This window comes from Cucumis sativus, chromosome 4, assembly GCF_000004075.3.
Source record: "Cucumis sativus cultivar 9930 chromosome 4, Cucumber_9930_V3, whole genome shotgun sequence".
Classification (NCBI taxonomy): domain Eukaryota; kingdom Viridiplantae; phylum Streptophyta; class Magnoliopsida; order Cucurbitales; family Cucurbitaceae; genus Cucumis; species Cucumis sativus.
In genome coordinates this window covers 5,026,600-5,047,156 of record NC_026658.2, presented here as the reverse complement: position 1 = coordinate 5,047,156, position 20,557 = coordinate 5,026,600, and the positions used below count along the sequence as shown (strand labels likewise).

The window sequence follows — 20,557 nt, the reverse complement described above, 5'->3', positions numbered from 1 at the left end:
CAGAATCAACATAATTCTTAATTAAAACAAACTTGTATAATTATATTCGATTAGACCTTAATATTATACCATTATTCTACTCCCCTGTAAATAAAAGTACTCCGTTCATAATTAATTAAAATCCTAAAAAGTAGAATAGAAGAACTAAAAAAAGGGCAACTTTGACGAGAACAAAAGAAAACATAGATTATTTGGAAGTTAGAAAGTTGTTTTTCCAAATTCAACTTTATGATTTATGTTTATGTTGTTGAGAACAAAAGTTGCATAAACATGTTTTGTAGTGACATTTTTAGTTTGAATATTCTTTCACAAATAGCATTATTTGAAGTTAATTAAAAAGAGAGAGAGATAGAGAGAAAAGATCTTTGAAACAAAGGGTAAAGATTTATGGGTAAAAAAGAAAGAAAAGAAAAGGTATATTGTAATGAAGAAGTAGTGGAAGAATCTTTTGAGCAGACAATGCAAAAAGTTGTTGTTATCAATGGAAGCCAAAATAAAATGAAAGAGTTTGTTGAAAAATAGTGATTTAGATTGGACATGTAGTGATGATGATGATGATGGTGGTGGGATTCTCTCATACCTAAGAGACACACTACCCATCTCATCTTATTATTGCTTTGAAAAACCCCCCTTTCTTTTTAAATTTTAGAAAAGAATACATACATTCATATAATGATGGAATGGAAATTTGGGACATTTTTAATAATGTATCAGAGCAGCAATCTCACAAAACTCTCTGAATCTACCCTTTGCATTTCACCATTTCAACGGACCCTTTACCATCCAGCAATGCCCCTTTCACTACTTCTACTCTTTTCTTGTTATCCAACATCTGTAACCCTTATCCCCATATCTATAATGATTCCACAAACTATGTAATCTCAAAATATCAAGGTCTCGTCCATTTTGAAGGCTCACTCTCTCTGTTTGATGACTCTCTCCACTCATTACTCGTATACTCCCGCACATCACGCGAACAAGCAAAAGATAAACTAAGGGGTTTGAATATTCCTAGACATAGACAGTCAAAGACAACCATGATGGGTCTCTGAGTGTTTGAAACGACAAGGCCATTGTGAATTGCAAGCAGATTATTCATTACCAAAAATATTTTCTTCATACTTCGACAAATAAGAATAACAAATATGGATAAAAATCACTGCATTAATTGTTTTTGAACAAAACAAACTTTGAATCATTCAAGAATACCTATCTGACCTATCAAACGTTTACATAGATTTAGAGAATCCATTTGTATATATGGCCACTGTTGATCAAAGCACTCGAGCATGCATTTAGGGTTTGTGTCATGTTTGCAGGATTTCATACACTCATATTATATATATATATTTCATAATTCGAAAATATAGTAAGAAAAATATGTTACTATATATGTTAGAAAGAGACCACATTTTATGTTGTGTTGTGTAGAGATCCATTTTCATATATATCATCAAATTGTCAACATATAAATATAGAGATTTTAGGAGGAAAAGGCTAAGATTTTTTAAAGCATTAATAACATATATAAAGGACTTTAATTTTTGTTTTATATGAAAAAGGAATATATAATTAATTATTGTATGGAAACATGTCCTCATTTGGTTAAAGATCATAAATTATGAGTCAAAATGGTGTCCACTTCAATTGTGTGGGTAAGATGAACAAAGAAAAGAAAAACTTTGGTACTCAAAATCATTGATTAAATTGCACAATTCCTTTGGACCAAATCCCTAACAAAAACAAAAATTGTTCATTAAGGAAAATTGAGAAAATTCACATGTCAAAGGTAAAGGAAAAGTGACCCATAAAATTTAAATAAAAATTGCCTTCTAAGATTAAACTTCCTTTTTTTTTTCTCTCTCTCTTCATAAAAATTTGGATTAAAAATAATACTGAAATTTCATCCATTTTTATGCAATTCACTGATTATTCAATAATTTTTTTTTCAAAAATAGAAAACTTTTATTTGAAATGAAAGAAACGATATTAATAGTATTACCAAATCCTTCTTCCTTTTTCTGTCCTTTTATTTTTATTTTGTTTGCCTTTTCTCTTGTTTTTGGTTTTTCTTTCTTTTTGTAAAGGATTATAGTAGAAGATGAAAGAGACATCCACTTATTGATGGTGAACATGAGCATTATATTCAATGTCAATTGTTTCCAAGGAGTGTAATAATCATAGTATATACACCACATTTCGAATGGAAAAAGAAAAGAAAAGAAAGAGTGGGGTAAGTTGCCTCACATGCACAATCAAATTTCATGATGCTTTTTTTTTCTTAAAATATTTAAATTGGATATTTGGTCGTTGTTGTTTATACTTTTTTTTTAAAAAAAACAAACTTATTTTCAATAAATTAAATTTAACCTATTAGTATTTTAAAATCAAGATATGTATTAAAATTAAATTTATTAAGGAATGTAATGTAACAACGTTAAAATTTTTAAAAATATTTGGTACTTCTCCAAAATTATGTAAAGAATCACCCTCAACCGAAAACAATGCATCATAATTGAAATGGACCATATTTTCAACACTCAATTAGTAGATCATAAGTTGGTATACTCTAAGTTCATATTCTCCATACCTTACTTAGTTATTATACTTGAAAGAAATATAATAAGTTAAATTATTCTTAATATACAAAAGAGATCTTAGTTTACAAGTTAAGCTCGAGAATTTTAAGATTAAAAAAAAAGTTAAGCTAGCATATATATATATATATATATATAATAAAAAAATTTATCGACGATAGATTCTATATTATTGATAGCAATAGACTGACTCCATGTATATAAAATTTGCTTTTTACAAATTCTCCTCCAGTATGCAATATCTACCAAATTGGATAAAAAAAAATGCTTCCACTATATAATGACTTATAAAATGCATTACAAAGAAAGTACATACATGACATCTGCAACGCTTTTGAGCATACAATATATAAATACACACTTGAGAACTTAGGACGTATCATCAATTGTATTTGTTTTTACATGCTGGCTGGGGATGGAAAAATAAAAATCAAATTCCCGAACCAACTAGAAAAACCTTAAAACTCAAAAAAGAAATTTGAAAGAAGAAACAAAATGAGGCTTATGAAAAAAGGAAAAAGAAAAAAAGGAGAAAAAACAAGGGGGAAAAGATTGAAAAAAAAAAGGGAAAAAAAAATCGAAAACCACAAATGATGCTTAATACCTTTTCCCCAGATATATACCAAGTATAACAGATACGACAGCTACTACCAAAACTAACTTCAAAGAGGAGATTGAAGAAACCTCAGCAATTTGAGTATGTGTTTCGGCAGAAGATGGAGATGGAGATGAAGATGGTGTTGATGCTGATGATGCCTCTTTGTTCTTCTTGTGCTTCCTTTTTGTTGGAGTTGAAAAGTTTAATCCAATGTCTCGAGATTTGATTTCTACTCCTTCCTTCGACTCCGTCGAGCTGCCTCCGTCAGCCTGCAAACATAGTTCAACACAACATCAATGCCTATACACTTTGCTTAACAACAGGCATTCATTGTTTCATACAATTCAAGATTGTGAATAACTAATGTTTCTTTGGCTGTTTTTATAGTTTTTTTATTGGTTAGAAAGCTACAAGTTGGAATGGTATTGAATCTATTATCTATCGTTTCAAAGACCAAATTTAGAGAATTGGGTTGTATAAACTATAAGAAAAGGCATCAATTTTATATTCATAATCTATTGTTATCCCTCGGTCTGTGGACTTAGCTACACTGTTATGTGTCTGATTTCATAGCATAATACTTACATATAGCCACAAAATAGGAAAAAAGATGGAAATATTTAGAATAGACCAGGTGCCAAACTGTGGCTAGATCATTTGAGGGTAATCACGTTTAAGATAAGAAGACTTGAAGTCGTTCATAAAAATAGGATTCTTTTAAGATTGTATATAGGAGAAAAACGAACCTTTTCTATAGGCTTAGCCTCAGCCAGGAGCAATTTCTGCTGGAGGTCCTTGATTTGTGTTTCTAGAGCAAGAATTTCTTTGCCCTTCGCTTCCAGATCTTGAAGAGACCGCTTAAGTGAATCCTCTCGTTCGAACTCTTTTTGAGAATCTTTCTCTTTCTGTTGAAGACAGCGTCCTAAGAAATTAAACTAAATTCATTGTTGATACAATCCAAGCAATTCAACTTGATTGTAACAGCATGTTTTTTCAGAAATATAGAGTTTATTTTCTGATTTAAAGAAAAAAGAAAGAGTCATGATGACTAACCTGTTCAGCAATCTCCGCCTTTGCTACCTGCAATTCTTTCTGAAGTTGAAGTACTTGTTCATTGAGTTGATCTCTATCTTGAACTTTTAGTCCATAATCTTCCAATTTGGAAATCAATTCTGACTCTTTTCCAGCAGCGGTTGCCCGGACACTTTCAACCTAATAACATAATTCAATATAAACAAATCATTAAAGTTTCAGAACAAGAATTTTATCAAATGAGAAAACTAATGAAATCTTCATTTTGACGTACCTCATCTTTCCGTAGAGCTTCAGATTTACTTAGCTCGTCTTCAAGCTCCTTGTGGCGTATTTTTATACCATTATTCTCCGCAATATCTGCCTTGAGATTTTCAATTTCAGATCTTAATGATTCTTCTACTTTGCTCTGTTCTTTCAAATTTTCTTCTAGCCGTAATATCTCCGACTGAAATTCGTTTTTGGTCTTCTGGTATGTCTCATTGAGGACGTTGTTGTCTTCCACAATTGAAGCGATCTGTAAACATGAGAAAGAATTCATTGCACTATCCGAAAATAACATTTTAGCTAGCACCAATTAATAATTGAAAGATAAGCTTTTCTACAAACCTGAGACTGTAGCCTTTGTTCTTCAGAAGCCAGTTGTGATTTCAACTCATTTACAGTCTTCTCTGCAAGTTGAAGTCGTTCAGTAGTTTCATCCTTTTCAGCATTTGCAGCAGATAACTTGATCTGAAGATCACTTAAATTAGATTCATACAAGGCTAATTGCTGTGAAAGTCTCATATTTGCTTCATTCAATCCTGCATTCTCCTTTTCAGCACTAATTGCCTTGGTTTGCAGCTCCTCTAATATGCTTTCGAGATTCTTTACTCTCAAAACGCGATCTTCGAGTTGACTCTTGTGAGTTTCAACGTCTGAAGAAGCTTCCAGAGCCTTTGCTTCAACCAATTTGATATGGCCCTCTGCTGTCTGAAGTCGTTCAGCAGTTTCATCCCTTTCAATGTTTGCAGCGGATAACTTGGTCTGGAGATCACTAAAATTAGATTCATATGAGGCTAATTCCTGAGTAAGTCTCAGATTTGCCTCACTTAATCCCGCATTCTCCGTTTCAGCATTGACTGCCTTGGTTTGCAGCTCCTCTACTATACTTTCTAGATGCTTGACTTTCAAAAGAGTCTCTTCGAGTTGACTCTTATGAGCTTCTGCATTTGTAGAGGCTTCCAGAGCCTTTGCTTCAACCAATTTAATCTGACCCTCTGCTATCTGAAGCCGTTCAGCAGTTTCATCTCTTTCAACGTTTGCAGCTGACAACTTGGTCTGGAGATCACTCAAATTAGATTCAATTAAGGCCAGTTCTTGAGTTAGCTTCAACTTCGTCTCATTTAGCCCCGCACTCTCCTGTTCAGCATCAATTTTCTTGGTTTGCAACTCTTCCACTATGCTTTCAAGTTGTTTTACTTTCAAAAGAGTCTCTTCTAGCTGACTCTTATGAGCTTCAGCATCTGCAGAAGCTTCCAGACTCTTTCCTTCAAACAATTTTATCTGCTCCTCTGCTGTCTTCAGTTTCTCACTCAAGTCCTTAGCCTCGGAATCTCTCTGATCAAACTTTTGAATGGTTTCCTGTAATTTCTGGTCTATCTCCACTTGACGTGCTTCCGTGACAGAATGGAACTCAATGGCCCTCGAGTGCTTTTCTGTTAATTCAGCAATAGAGCTCTTGTGAGAAGCAAGCTCTTGAGCAGAAGTTTCCTTATCAGAAAGAGCAGAGCTCAGTAACTCCTGAAGTTCATTAACCTTGGTTTTCAGTTGAATGTTTGTATCTACTAATAATTCATTCTCTGAAGAAATCTGAGAAACTTTGTTTTCAATTTCCGAACTATACTTCTTGAGTTCACCATTTGTACTATCTAAAGAAGTCAATTTTGTCAAAGTCTGATCCAATTCTTCCTTCAAAGCTACAGATCTTCCATTGGTTTCAGATATCTGATCTTCATAAGCTTTTATTTGTTCTTCAAGAACTTGGATTTTCTCCACTAGAGAGGTAGCTTCAGATTCTTTGTTGGTGAACTTCGCTACAGCTTCCAGCATTTTAGTTTCAGAGTCCTTGGCCAATGACTCATGTAACGACTGAAGTTCTAAGTTTCTTGAAGTAGTTTGCTCTATTGTTTGTAATTGGTGTTCTAATTTCTCCTCCGCAGATTTCAGCTTTTCCAGCACTTCAGTCTCTCTGATACCAGTAGCTTGGAGATCGCTCTCAATACTTTCAAGTTTCTTTTGAGTAATGTTCAGATCGTTCCTTATAACTTCCACCAAATTTTCTGATTCAGCCAGCCTACTGCTGGACAAGTTCAATGCATCTTCTAATTTTTTCTTCTCTTCTGTTGCAATATCCAGCGATTCAGTTATTTCTTTTTCCTTTACATTGGCAACATGCAATGCAGTTTCAAGGCTAGCTACTTTTTCTTCATATGACTTGATTTCAGATGCCAGGACAGCTGCCTGGTCAAAGTTTTTCTTGGTTTCTGCTTCAGCATCCCCACATTTCTTTTCTAAATTACTTACCTGCTCCTCAAGCTCTTGAATTCTGTACTTTTCTGCTTCAAGCAACAACTCCAACTCACTCACCCTTTTATCTGCAGTTTCAATTTTGTTATGAGATGTCTGGATAAGTTCTTCAAGCTCAATGCTACGTTGATGATTCATGTTAGCTCGTTCTTCGTGCTCAGAACATTTCCCAATTGTGGTTGTCAGCTCCTTCTCCAGCTCTTGATGTTGTGACGTTGACTTCTCTATCGCAGACTCAAGTTGAAGTACTTTATCCTGATATGCCAACTTTTGGTCATTCAACTGCTGCTTTTCTTCCTCGACATCGATCAACTTAGTACTAAATTCTTTTATTTTCTCAGATAATTCAGTCACTTCTCTCTCAGCATCATTGTTTTTCAATTGTAACAAATTTAGCTGTTGTTCAAGCTCCACATTCTTTTGTTCTGCTGCTATAAATCGGGTCTCAAATTCTCTTAATTTTGAATTTGCATCTTCCACTGAGGCAGTTGAAGCACGGACAATTTCCTCAAGTTCAAGATTCTTCTGAGTGGCAGTTTGAGCGACAACTCCAGTTTCATTATGAAGATCCTCCAAATTCCTCAACTTCTCTTCCAACTCCTTATTGTTGGATAGAGCTTGAGACAAAAGAGAATCAGCTTTCCCAAAATTCTCATCTGAAAGCTTCAGTTTTTCCTCAAGATCGTTGCATAAAGCTTTCAATTGTTTGGCATTGCTAGAGAGATCTGCTACAGTCACTTCAAGCTCTTCTTTATCTTTGGTAGTTGCAGCAAGTTCCTTTTGAATAACAGAGACTTGTGCTTCCAGTGTTTTTATAGCAGATTCAGCAGATTCCTTTTGGTTAATTTCTTCCTGAAGCTTCAACCTTATTTCTTCCAGTTCAGACATCTTTACACGAAGATCCTCTTTAGCTGAAGCAAACTGGATTTCAACGGCTGAAATATCTTCCTTGATCTTAGATTCTGAAGCCCTTCGTGTTTCCAGTTCTTGAGTCAATTCTTCAACTAAACCTTCCTTTGTAGAAAGTTTCTTCTCCAAGTCTAGCACTTGAGTTCTTGAAAGCTCTAGATCTCCCTGGACGGCAGAAAGCTCAGTTGCTGTAGTTCTAAGTGCTTCTTCGACCTTTTGGCTTTCAACAATCTTGTCATTTAAGTCCTTGATTTTTTCTTGCAGGGAAGAGATTTGATCTTCTTTTTCTTTTGTACTCAGTTTTTCTGATTCAAGAAGCCTCTCAAACTCTAATGCTCTATTTGCCTCCGCTTCAGCATTCAAGCCACTTTGTTTGTGGAGCTCTTCAAATTTCAATGCATCATCTCCAGAGACCTTCAGTTTTTTTTCTAACTCTTGAATCTGCTTGCCTGAATTCTCAAAATCATTGGTCAAACTATCAAATGCTTCTTTCACCGCTATCAACTCCTTGTTCTTCGCTTCTTGAGCTTGCAATGCTTCTTGCAAACTGTTGAGCTGCGAACTATGTTTGTCTTCAGATTCAACAATTTGCTCTTTTGATTTCTTGTGATCGAGTTCAAGAACTTCAAACTTCTTTTCACTTTCCTCAAGCTTCTGCTTTGTGAGTGATACCTCATTCTGCAGCCTTGAATTATCTGACTCTAAATCCTTCAAACTTCCAGCTAATCTCTCAATTTCAAGCTCAAGATCTCTTGACTTCTCTTGGGCCTCCAATAATTCTCTGCTTGAATTGCTTGAACTTCTTTCAACAATAGTTGGTTTATACTCCTCTGAGGATGATGTTTTGGCTGAATGAGTATCCTTCGCCTCCAGAGGCTCCTTTTCTACTTTTATGAACTCCCCGTCAAGAGCATTGTCCTCCTCGTCGTTCTTAATTTCTTTTCCTACTTGAGCAACCCCATTCGTTATCTGTCATAAGATTTGGGAAACCATGCATGACTATCAAGAACTTCTAAGAATTAATAATCGTAATTTTAGCATGATATTTGTAGGACCTAAATATTTCTATCAAGAAGTTCAGATATGGAGTTATACAAAGCTCCATTAGTCATGATGCCAGAACACAAAAATGGTTTGCTTTTGATAGAAAAAAAAAACAAAATGAAAGAAGTTGTGCACATAACATGTCATCTGATTCATCACAAAATATTATATGAAAGTGAACATGTTACATAAATGTGTACACACACAGATAACCACTTGTTGCTAAATTCATTATATTCCGCTTCAGTCATCAAGCTCAAACCAAATTGAAAGCTATTAGAATAACACAAAAGAATGCATTCCTCACCTTATCGCCATTGGCATCATTTCCAGTATCCTCAACTACCTTTGTAACTGGGACTTCCGAATTCTGAGGTTCGACTTCCATGATTCAGCTATATCTATAATATCTAATTAAACAGAAAAAAGAAAAGGTCAATTCGTCAGCATATAGTAACAAGGAGAAAAGCAAACAACGATTATTACTGACTATTTTCAGTATTATTATGTGTTGAGTATCCCACCTCAAAAAGATGGAGACCTTATGATCTTTACAATATATATGAGTTAAACATTTCATAAACAGTTGACTTTGCAATGAAACGTTATACTTGTCTAATAGGTTTTAGAGTCGATGGAACAGAGAGGTAAGCAAAAAAAATTGCACAAAAATAAATATGAAACGAAGATGAAGAGCGGCTGACAAAATCAAAAACTCACACGTTTGTCTATCACTATGGCATTCAGCAATACTTCACAAACACATCCAACTTTCAATTAAATTCAAGAATACTGAATTAGCATTTAGATCCATCGAATTTATCTCGACACTTGATGAGATCTAGAATTTTAACCCCTATCTTTTTAAAAAAAATTACAGTTACTGATCTACTTGATGGGTTTTTGAACATGCAAAAATTTGCGACACAGAGTACTAAAAGTAAATATTTAAATAACTATTCTGCCTTTTTTTCAAAACCATGGGTCGTTGCACTATTTGCTTTGGATTCTTAATTCGCATAAAACAAAAGTTGGTCATATTTTAAAGAAGAGATTGAGAATCCCTCTAGGAAAGAGAACGTGGAGGTTTCAGCCTTAATTGATTACAATTGGACAATTGTTGCTTACTACTAGGCCTAGGCGGCTAAAATTAAAAACCTCATTATTACTAACTTATATTTCTGTCAAACTGATAATTGCCAACGATACCATAACTAATACAATGCAGTCATTATTGCAATGTATCATCTCCATCGACTAATATTCTAAGAGATACTCTATCTGTCTCTTTAAGAAAAGTTAAAGGCAGCACGTTTTCTAGACTATTTTTTTACAAAGAAAAAAAAAGGTCTAAATGCTATAAAATTGAACATATCATTCAAAAAGTCACCTGCTAACTAAAAAAGAAATTCATTATCATTAAAAAATTATTAAATAATAATTTTAGTCTTTATACTATATAAATATAATAATTTAATGTCATACACGTAGTTAAGTTGAAACAAATAAAATAAGATGACATGACATGAGATCATAGAGAAAGTAAAATAATACTACTTTACTTTGACCTTGAATACATTTGGAACCATACAAGTAATTTTTTTTTTTTTTAAAAAAAGACAAAAATAGAATACTACAATAAAATCGTTTTTGTAGAATACTAATAATTTTAAATAAAAGTAAATCACATAATATAATTTTAAAGAGGTATTTTTAAATAATGCCATATTTTATTATGTCATTACGTAAATAAAAAAAAAATAGGGAATTTATTTTGCTACTTCAAGGCAAAATCAAGACATGCTTCCAACAAAGACATTGGAGGTATAAAAAAGAAGTCTAAAGGGCAATACATTGAAAGCAACAAATTAAGAAATACTAACATGAATTTTGTTGCATTGACATATACTTAAACAATCAACCTCAAAAAACAAAATCATATTTTATTTTCTGAAGACTAAAAAAAATCCAAAAGAATTATGAACTACATTTGGGGAAAAAAAACAAAAAAACAAAAACTAGAAACGTTTTATTTTTATCTATTACTGTCCGTATGGAGCAATATAAATTAAAAACCAAAACAATTTCCAACCTAGCTGGTGGGGCCATAAGCATTGTTTTTTGTGCTTAACAAGTTTTCAATTAAAGTAGAACCCGAGTCAGGACCGTTACTTAAAGATGGGACCCACTGAGTGGGTTTTGCCACTTGCCAGCAAAGCAAAGGAAGGAGCCTTGTCATCACAGTTTTACCATAAAGTTCGTATAAAGTCTCTAAAAATATAGATCAGATGAGATCAGACGGTGGGAAATGAATATCTGTTTTTGTAGAATGGAGAGTAGGTGGTCCCCACCACGAAAACAGGCTATCGCCGGTCAGCCGGTTGCTTGTTTCCGATAGGTGTCAGCAGTAGCACCACTACGGCACTACCACCAAACGCATTACTCTCTCCCTTCCCTTTGTTCGGACAGCTCAATCAACGCCGTCCAAATCAGGTACCTTTTTCTTTTCTTTTTCCATTTTTCTAAATTTTAATAATTCTCTCGCGAAATTACGACTGGGTCCTTCTCTTCCTTTTTGTAATTACATACTTTATAGAAGGGTAGGCGTGACATTTCAATTTACCAGACCGGAAAAAGGCAATGGTTTTGTCAAAATGATTGATCATCATAATGGCATCTTTTTATTTTACTAAGTCCATTACTTTATTTACTGTCTGTAAAACTTAAACTTTTTTTTCAAAAAAAAAAAAATTAAGTAATGAATGGGCTGAATTGAAATTCGCATTTATCTGACGTGGTAATCAACGTCATCATGTTAAGAATGTTAATCCATGCCACGTGGATATGAGTCAGATATTTAATATAAATTATTCTAGTGTTTGAGCTTCTACCTAAAACTTGATGTGCAGTAGATCACACACAGTGAAAGCAACCCAAAAGAATGAGGGAGAAATTTGGGGAAATAAACTTATTAACTTTCTGGAGTTTTCATCTCTAAAGATCTAAAGACGGAAGTGGAATGTTATTTCACGGTAAAATTATTGAAAATATAAATTTATTTCAATTGATTATGAATTATGAAGAATTATTCACTTTATGTGACAAAAGTTACCGTACCGATGAATAAGCAAGAATGAAAAAAAAAAAATCATAATAATATATACTTAGATCAAAGTTATCGAATCGATGATTTGGCGAAGAGTAAAGTCGAAATGGAAATCTCATATGATCTGATGAAATTCTACCTTGATCCTTAAGAAAGCGATGAATTGATTTAATTAACATGAGTGATTAACACACAGCGATAATACTGTAAATTTTCAATTCAGCGAAGCAAAATTCAAAGGAGAAATGAAGCAGGGAAACATAGTGATCATCAGAGGAAACCACGACTTGGCAGTATTTAACTTGAGATTGAACGAGATCCACTAGCAGTAAAAATTAAGCGGAGAATTAAAGAGAGTTATCTAAAGAACGCACATCAACGAGACGGCTGTTCAACATCATCGATCAATTAATATCGATTCACCACTACACAACGAGGAGATCAAGTGCCAAGAAAACAACATAATAAAGTGGAATAAAACACAAAGTCGCCGATCTTGTCATTAGAAAGAAAATAGAAGTAAAAAAGAGAAGGGAGGGCGGTGGAGAGTGAAGCAGCAGTTGCAGAAAATAATTAATTAAAAGTGTAGCAGAGAAGTTGAAGCAAGAAGACAAAACGAGTAAACAAGAAAGCAAGATGAAGAAAAGAGAGAGAAAGAGAGAAGTAAAGTTACCGGAAATTAGGGTCGGCGGTTGCGTTTTCAATACGATTTGTAAGGTTTCTGCGGCGTGAAAAATGGGGGAACGGCGGAGGAGACGCCGATCAAGGACGGCGGTTAGAGAGAGAGAGAGAGAGAGAGAGAGAGAGATTCTTTTTAGTAAATGAGTTTGTGAATGGGCTTGAATTGTTAATATATGGTTAATTATAAATATTAATATATATATGTTTTTAATTAGGATGTGGGACCCAGGGAAGTGGGTCCACAATAACAAAGAGAAGGGAGAATAGTTATAGGTCCAATTAGAGCAGCCGCGTTGGATAATTCATCCACATCAGCCCTTAAATGCGAGTTATATTACAACCGTACCATCTACTCATCTCTCTAATTTTCTCCATTTAATTAAACTTCTTTAAGTTTTATACCCCTTTTTTCTTTTCCTAAGTATATGTTTAAACCCTTTCATTTATCTTATTTTTTAATTAATCAACTTTTTGTTGTTCAATATTAAGAAAGTTGTTACACACAAATTATTTAAGTTTTTTTTTAACTTTAATTTAGATAGTATAGAAGTATGTGTTAATATTGTAGATTTTTCTATTCGTGGAAATGCTATTTTTTTCTCCATCCATTCATGTGAATAGAAAAAAATTGAAAGTATTTATAAAGTAGAGCAAAAGGAAAAAAAAAAAAAAAACTTAAATAGTCTATAAAAAAAATTGATAGATTTTGTTATACAATGCTCTTTTCTTTTTCATTAATATTTTTTTTTTTGTTTCATTGGTTACCTATTTGGGATATTATTTTATATAAATAAATAGAAAAAAGCGAGAGTTATTTTATCATAACTTAAACCCTTGGAAAATAGAATCTAGAACTTTATATATGTTTGATTGGGTCGTAAAGTTTTTATTAAATTGTTTTTAATTTAGACATAAGTTATTCATTCTCTCAAATAAGCTGTGATACTCATCTATAGAATTTATTTAAAATGTTGAAGCTAACATTAATCACATAATTACAATGATGCAACAATTAATATATCCAAATCGTCATCGAAAGAATAGATACAACGATAAAGGATAATTAACATTTAAAATATATCTCAATACATATGAGTTATTGGTGTATATGTGCACTCATAGAGCGTTTACTACTCAAGGTAGACAAGACAGTACAAATGCATGACATTATATACTTTGGACAAAAAAAATTTCAAGGTTGTTTTTGGCACACTAAAGAAAACTCACACGGTCAATAGAGATAATCGTCATCATTCACATACATACGATCACTTTCTTTTCTAATCAAGACAAGTATTTGCACTCCTAGCAGTGATGAGCGAAGGCAATATACCTTGTTACTGACGGTGGAAAGTATATTAGGAAAAAGGTAATAAGAATGTGGTTCAATAATGTATATGGCATGGTTTGCTTACAATTATAAACTTTCCAATTACGACAAAATGTTGTCTTTCTTTGAGTTGTGGACATTTGTCATTTATAGTTTCTAAGAACATCATGTGGAGTAGATGTGTAAAATACTATTGTTTATTCGATTTAGTTTTTTTTAAAGATTATTCCTATTTATTAGTTAATACATTTTTGTTTATGAAAGAAGAAAAACACAATATGACTAAAATACCCCTCACTAATAGCAATCGAGGGTTTGGAAAATGTTTTAGTTGAGTAAACCTACGAAGGATCAATTCCTTTGGTAGAAGGTGAATTAAAGCATACGTGAACTAAAAGAAATTTTTGGTTTTGGAAAATGTATTATAATTTGTGAATGTATAAATTTTTGGAAAATGTATTATAATTTGGTGGATATGTATTTAAATTTACTAACCATGATTAAAAAAAGAAAGGTAAATTAATGTAAGAAAGAAGTGGATTAAAATATGATTAGTATTAACAATTTGCAATTTGGATGGAAGTGAGTAGAGAGGGAGAGGTGAGAAAGGTGATTGTGAAGAAAGGAGAAAGGGGTAGGCTTTTTGGTCTGAAAGTGGCGGCGACAAGCGTTGGCAAAGTCCACCGACCAAACCGCCCATTGTATGTGTGCAAACATGACCACTCTGTCGTTTCCTTCCCTGTGATATTGACGTCTACAATTTCCTTTTTGGCCACGCCCTCTTTTTTCATATTCCCACCCCTACACTTTCTTTATATTCCATTTCTTCGCCACCTTCTTTTCCAAATTGCTTTCACAACCCTAACCCATTTATATATCCATATTTCGAATACCCCCAAGCATCTCTGATACTCTTAATTAGATATATATTGAGTCAAGCTATTGCTACGTCCAGGTATAACTTATAAGTTAGTTTTGCCTCAATTTTCTTTTCTATAATTTTCTTCAAGTGATCTATTAACTAAATGCACCTCTCGTCCTATGTTCACTTCATCAAATTTTAAAACAAACCTCCTACAAATTTTATAAAGTTTGAAAAATGAATAGTTCCTAAATTTTTAGAATCCATAGTTGACTAATATTAAACTGATATGCATACATATATAGAGCTTCTATTATTAGTTAGTTTATTAATTAGTAGAGATGGTCGGTCACATTGTACAATTTAAGTGATTTTTTTTAAAAGTAGCTTGAGACTTCTTTATTGAGGAAATTTAAGGGAGTTTTTTTTGTTGTATTTGTTACATCAAGAAATTATAAGGTCCAAATCTTATATTACTTTTGAATATATTTATATTAATTAGTGGATAGGGATATGGGGCAAAATTAAATACAATTTTGATTTTCTTAAAAAAAAAAAAAACTCAATGTATTAAATAAAAATAAAAATGCAATTAAAAAAAAGCAAAGGTCATTATCCAAACAGCCCATAGGCATAACTTTTATAACGTAACGTCTTCTCACACCCAAATATCTCTTTCTACAATTAACAATTAACAGCCAAAGAAGATGATAACAAAGAGAATGAAAAGGGGACTTAGGGACTTAATTAGCTGTATGAATTAATCCATCAGTGTTGATTAGGAGCAAAATTAAATACAATTTATTTTCTCTCCTCGCTTTTTAAATTAAACCATTAAATTTGACAAAAAGTAATGTAGAAATCAGAAGTAGAGTACTCAGTAAGTAGAAAAAAGAAACAAAATATATCATTCGAAATTATTAAAGCAAAATTTAAATATTGACTTAACGGATTGAGCTCAATAATAAAAATTGTATAAATTGAATTATATAGATTGATGTTGGCTAATTAGTTAAACTATTTAGTCAAACACGAAACAAATATACTTCCTTTTTAAGAAAATCAAATATACTTTTAATTAATTAAAGAAAAAAAATAAAAATTCACCCTATGATATTTAATTTTCCCTATTTTAAAGAGAAAGTGAAGAAAATTCCAAGGTCTCAGGAATTTATTTGGTTTAACAAAGAATGTATGGGGAAGTTTGACTTTGAAGGTTTGAATTGAAAATTAGAGAAGTTAGAAGGGATAGTTATGGAAATTTTCAACTTCATTTATTGTCATATTCTTATAATAATCTTCGTGATATTAAATTGTATGCTTTTGATTTTAATTTTGGTAATGGTTTCCAAATTTAATATTTAGTATAATTTTTTTTTTTGTCTCCAGTTAATTTATAAGAATAACTTTGAACTAGAATCGTTATTCATAATTTGTTGTTTACGTCTTAATTTAATGTTTTAGTTAATATGAGAACAGCATATGTAAATATTATTAATATATAGTTATATAGTTATATAGTTATAGTTTAGATATTTTTTTTGAAGACAAATCTTAATCCAAATAATCTTGTAAGACTTTTATGAACAAAAAGCTTATTCTTGGATACTTCATATCAAAGGTGAAATATGGACTCGTTAATCATATATTATTATGTATATTGTAGGACCTACAAGTATATGGTATGTTTGTTGAATTAGTAAAGTAACCCAATCTTGAAAACAAATATACTATCTTTTTAATATAGTAAAATGTAAAACCATTTTTTTAACACAATAATCAACGTCAAATACTAATCAGGTAATAATTAAAAGCTATTCTATAGATTTTCTAAGTTGCTTTATGTCATAAAATTCAAATGTATACATTTAATAGTTCTTATTATCATCATCGTTTTAATAAAAAAATTAATATTTATTTGTTGACTACATCTATATGACGGTCAAATTACTTGGAAATATATTATAACTTAATGCTCGGATGAGAATATTTAAATCCAAAATCTTTTATTTACCGATACAAAGAGGTGTCAATTAAACTAAATTCATCTTGGCGTTACTGATATTTTTTCTTCTAGAATGAGGACTAAATTTCCTTTATTTGTAGTATAAAATTATGAAATATTGTAATTGATGCATGATTGAAATATTATTTATATACAATTGGGTTCATTCTTGATATTGATGATTCTAAAACATAAATAAATATTAGAAAAACAAACTATTTACCTTGCACAAGATCACTATTGGTAGGATTGATAATTTATTCATTTTACTATTTTTAACCATTTATTTGAAATAAAAGTACAAATTATCCTCTATTAATCTCAATATGAATATAAATAATGTAATTTATAATTTAGGTTAGAGTGAGTAATAACAACTTAATTATTAATTTAAATAAAATTTTACAAAAGTTTTATTCACAAAAATAAATGTCTGATATTTAATGGACAGATTTAGTGTTGAATTAATAATAATATGATGTTTAAAAGTTGGAAAAAATCAACCTTTGACAATTGATCGGCGGCGATTACAAGTGGGCATCCACGTCGGCGGGCTGCGTAACCAGTCCAATATGGCAAGCGGTATGTGAAGGACGTGGCCAAGTGAAGACTTACACGTGGAAATTCTAGAAATTGCCAAGTGGAGGAAAGAGTCAACTTCGTATAAATTCAAACTGAGTGGTTTGAAACTTCAAAACGTCCATCCATTGATTCTCCTAAGCTTAAAGGTAATCTACCATGGAAGGAAAGATATCAATCTATACCCCTCAATTTTGGAAATCCTATCAATTTCAATCTTAATAACTAATACTATTAATTCAAACTTTAAAATGAGATTAGATTCTAAACTTATATACTTATTTAAATTAAAATATATATGAAAGTTTAGGGTTTAAGTTGATGCATTTATGAAAGCTTATGACTTAAATTGATACGATTATTAGTTTAAGGTTTGAATTGATATACTACGACCATAAAATTCAGTTTAAATTGATACGATTATTAGTTTTATAGGTATAAGTTGATACTTGCCCTAAAATTATTTATGACAACATAGACTTTTAAATATTTAGCTCATTTGGTGACTATTTTGATTTTAAATTAAACTTATAAATATTATTTTCATCTCCAACATTCTTTTTTTTTTGTTATCTATATTTCATCAATAGTTTGAAAGAATAAATTGGACTTTGAAAACTAAAAATTAGTTATTTTTTGTTTTTAAAATTTTTCTAATAATTAACCGTGAAACATTTTCAAAAATAGCAAAATTAAAACTATTTACAAAATATAGCAAAAATCCAAAAGTTTTTAAAATTTATTATTATTATTATTATTATTATTTGTTATTTATAACAATTTTCCTTTTTAACAACGAATTATAGTTAAGAAAGATACAAATTATGAATAGAAATGAAGAGAAAATAGGTATTAATTAAACATTTTAAAAAATAAAATAGGAAACATTTTTGAACAATGAAAGAGAATGGTATGAAGGAAGCATGTTAGAGAGAAAGAGGAAGAAGAATGAAAAGGTAATGATACGCTTTAGCTTTACTGAGTTTAGGAGAAGGGGAAGGAGTTGGATGGGTAATAATAGTTAATAGCCTAAAGCCAACAACACTATTCTTTATTTAGACCTTACAACACATTTAAACATGAAAAATGATATAATGAATACTACAGACATCCAACCTAAAATCTCTTCAAATTTAAACATTAAATTGCGAAAGGAGAAATGAATACACATATAATTATTAAATATATTTAAATACCTAAACTTCTACATCCTTATTACTCTATTTTATTTTGGCTGCTAATTCAGGTTTTCATTTAAAGATATTATAGTGTATGGTTATTTTTCTTTTTAAAGAAAATCCTAAGCTACTTTACACATTTATTTTGAACTATTTTAAGGGTATAAGATTATTATAAAAATATGGAAAGTAACATTTTAAAATATTACAAAATGAACTAAACCCATATTTCAAATCTAAACTATTATTGAAACACAATAAAAAAGAAAGAGAAGCACGCAATAATTTGTCAAAAGTAGGAAGTGATGGTCTGGGTTGCATGGGCTATTGGCCCAAGCCCAATACAATAATGTTCAATTTCATTCTCCGAAAACGATTAATCGTTTGGAAATAGACTAATTTATCAGCACCATCAACCATATCTGACAAGGACATAAATAAATGGAAGAATTTAGTGGATTTCTTTTGATTCGTCTCTTTCTTGACTCTTTAGAGGTTGATCGAACTTCCAATTTTAGTCTCTCGATGGATTAATCGTTTTAAATCATCTTTGAATTGAATTTGTTTTTCGAAATATTGGGAGTAGATAGAATAGAAACATGATAAATCAAAATGATCAATTTTCTTCTCACCATAATGCCCCTTGCCGTTCTTTTTAATTACCCAATTTTGACATTCTCGGTCTGCCACTGTTTTAATATAATATGTAGTTTAAAATAAATTTTACAAATTTTAATTATGCCACACAAAAATTTATCTAATAAATTTTGTTCATATATATCTTTAAAGATTTAGTTTAATTAAAAAAATTAGATGAAAATTTGCACAACATACATTAAAAAAATTAAAAGATTGTAATATCATTTATGAAAATTAACGTCACCTTGACCACGAGATCAATTTCCATCTTTTAATTTGAAATAAATTTAAATTTGAAATAATTTTTTTCTAAAACAAATTACATTTTTTTTTATAAAAATAACAAATTCCCAAAATTTTAAAGAAGGTTAATAATATTACTATATTATATTAGAATCAAAATTATTAAATTTTAAATTTCAAAAACTTATATTCTAACTAAAATATATAAAGTTTAGAAGTTTAAATAGAAATTTTGAAAACCTTAATAGTATAAATAAATATTTGAATTTAATTAATTAAAATAGCATTTAAATATTCTGAGTCACATTTCACTTTTTATCTTTAGAAGATTATCAAAGGGATCTTATGCTTATCAATTGGTCACAAATTGTCATTAACCTGTAATTTCATTACATATCATGGATTAAATTCTTTGACTTACGTAACAACAATTTTTTTTTATCACTAACCATATTGTTTTTCATAAAAAAATAAAATATTATCATTTGAGTTATTTTTTTTTAGCATTTACGTTTATTGACCATTCCTCTGTCCAATTCTCTATACTAGCACCAATTAGTCACTCACGATAGTGGAAAACCCAATTTGAAGCTAAATTTGTTAAATGAACATTCTAATTAATCAAATTTAATAGGATCAATGGAAACAAAATGTGTATTTCATATATAATATATATGTATGTCAAAAAAGATTAGTGAAAAACTAAATTCTAAAAGTCTCAAACCCCAAACACATATTATAACAACACAAACTATAATCACTCCAAACAAATATTATAAAAACACAAACTATAATATATTATGCACTCCAAACACAGACCGTAATAACCCAAATTAAAACTACAAATTCTTATAATCCTCAGACTATTATAACCACCTGCTACTATAATCTACTTCTTGCCCAAAGTGTGTCGATAGTGTTTATATACTATATATATGTTTTTAATTAATATCATACGTTATCCCTACAAAATATTATAACTCTCAATTACTGTAGTAATTTCAATAGCTTTTAATAACCAATAATTCAACCCACCAAAAGGTTCGCTTTTAATCTCAAATATAAATTTATTAAATACTTAACCAAACCTAATTAAAAAATAAATCACATGCTAAAGTAATATATTAATCTTCATATACCTAATTAGTTAAAAGAATCCACACATAATAAAACAATGAGAAAAAAC

At 30.8% G+C, this 20,557-nt stretch overlaps 1 protein-coding gene across 2 annotated transcripts; it reads right to left on the bottom strand.

Moving 5' to 3' along the window:
* Positions 1 to 2,847: 2,847 nt before the first annotated feature.
* Positions 2,848 to 12,708, bottom strand: LOC101211772 (myosin-9). 2 transcript variants are annotated; one of them, XM_004147689.3, is made up of 7 exons: positions 12,528 to 12,706; positions 9,056 to 9,158; positions 4,837 to 8,673; positions 4,502 to 4,744; positions 4,249 to 4,407; positions 3,942 to 4,100; positions 2,848 to 3,464 (listed from the first exon to the last, which is right to left on the bottom strand). In XM_004147689.3, the coding sequence occupies exons 2-7, from the start codon at positions 9,134 to 9,136 to the stop codon at positions 3,195 to 3,197; spliced, it is 4,749 nt and encodes a 1,582-aa protein (XP_004147737.1). In that variant the 5' UTR covers positions 9,137 to 9,158; positions 12,528 to 12,706; the 3' UTR covers positions 2,848 to 3,194. The 2 variants fall into 2 exon arrangements, 1 of the variants encoding a protein (XP_004147737.1); XR_969201.2 differs by having other exon boundaries at positions 3,172 to 3,464; positions 3,942 to 4,117; positions 12,528 to 12,708.
* Positions 12,709 to 20,557: the final 7,849 nt, after the last annotated feature.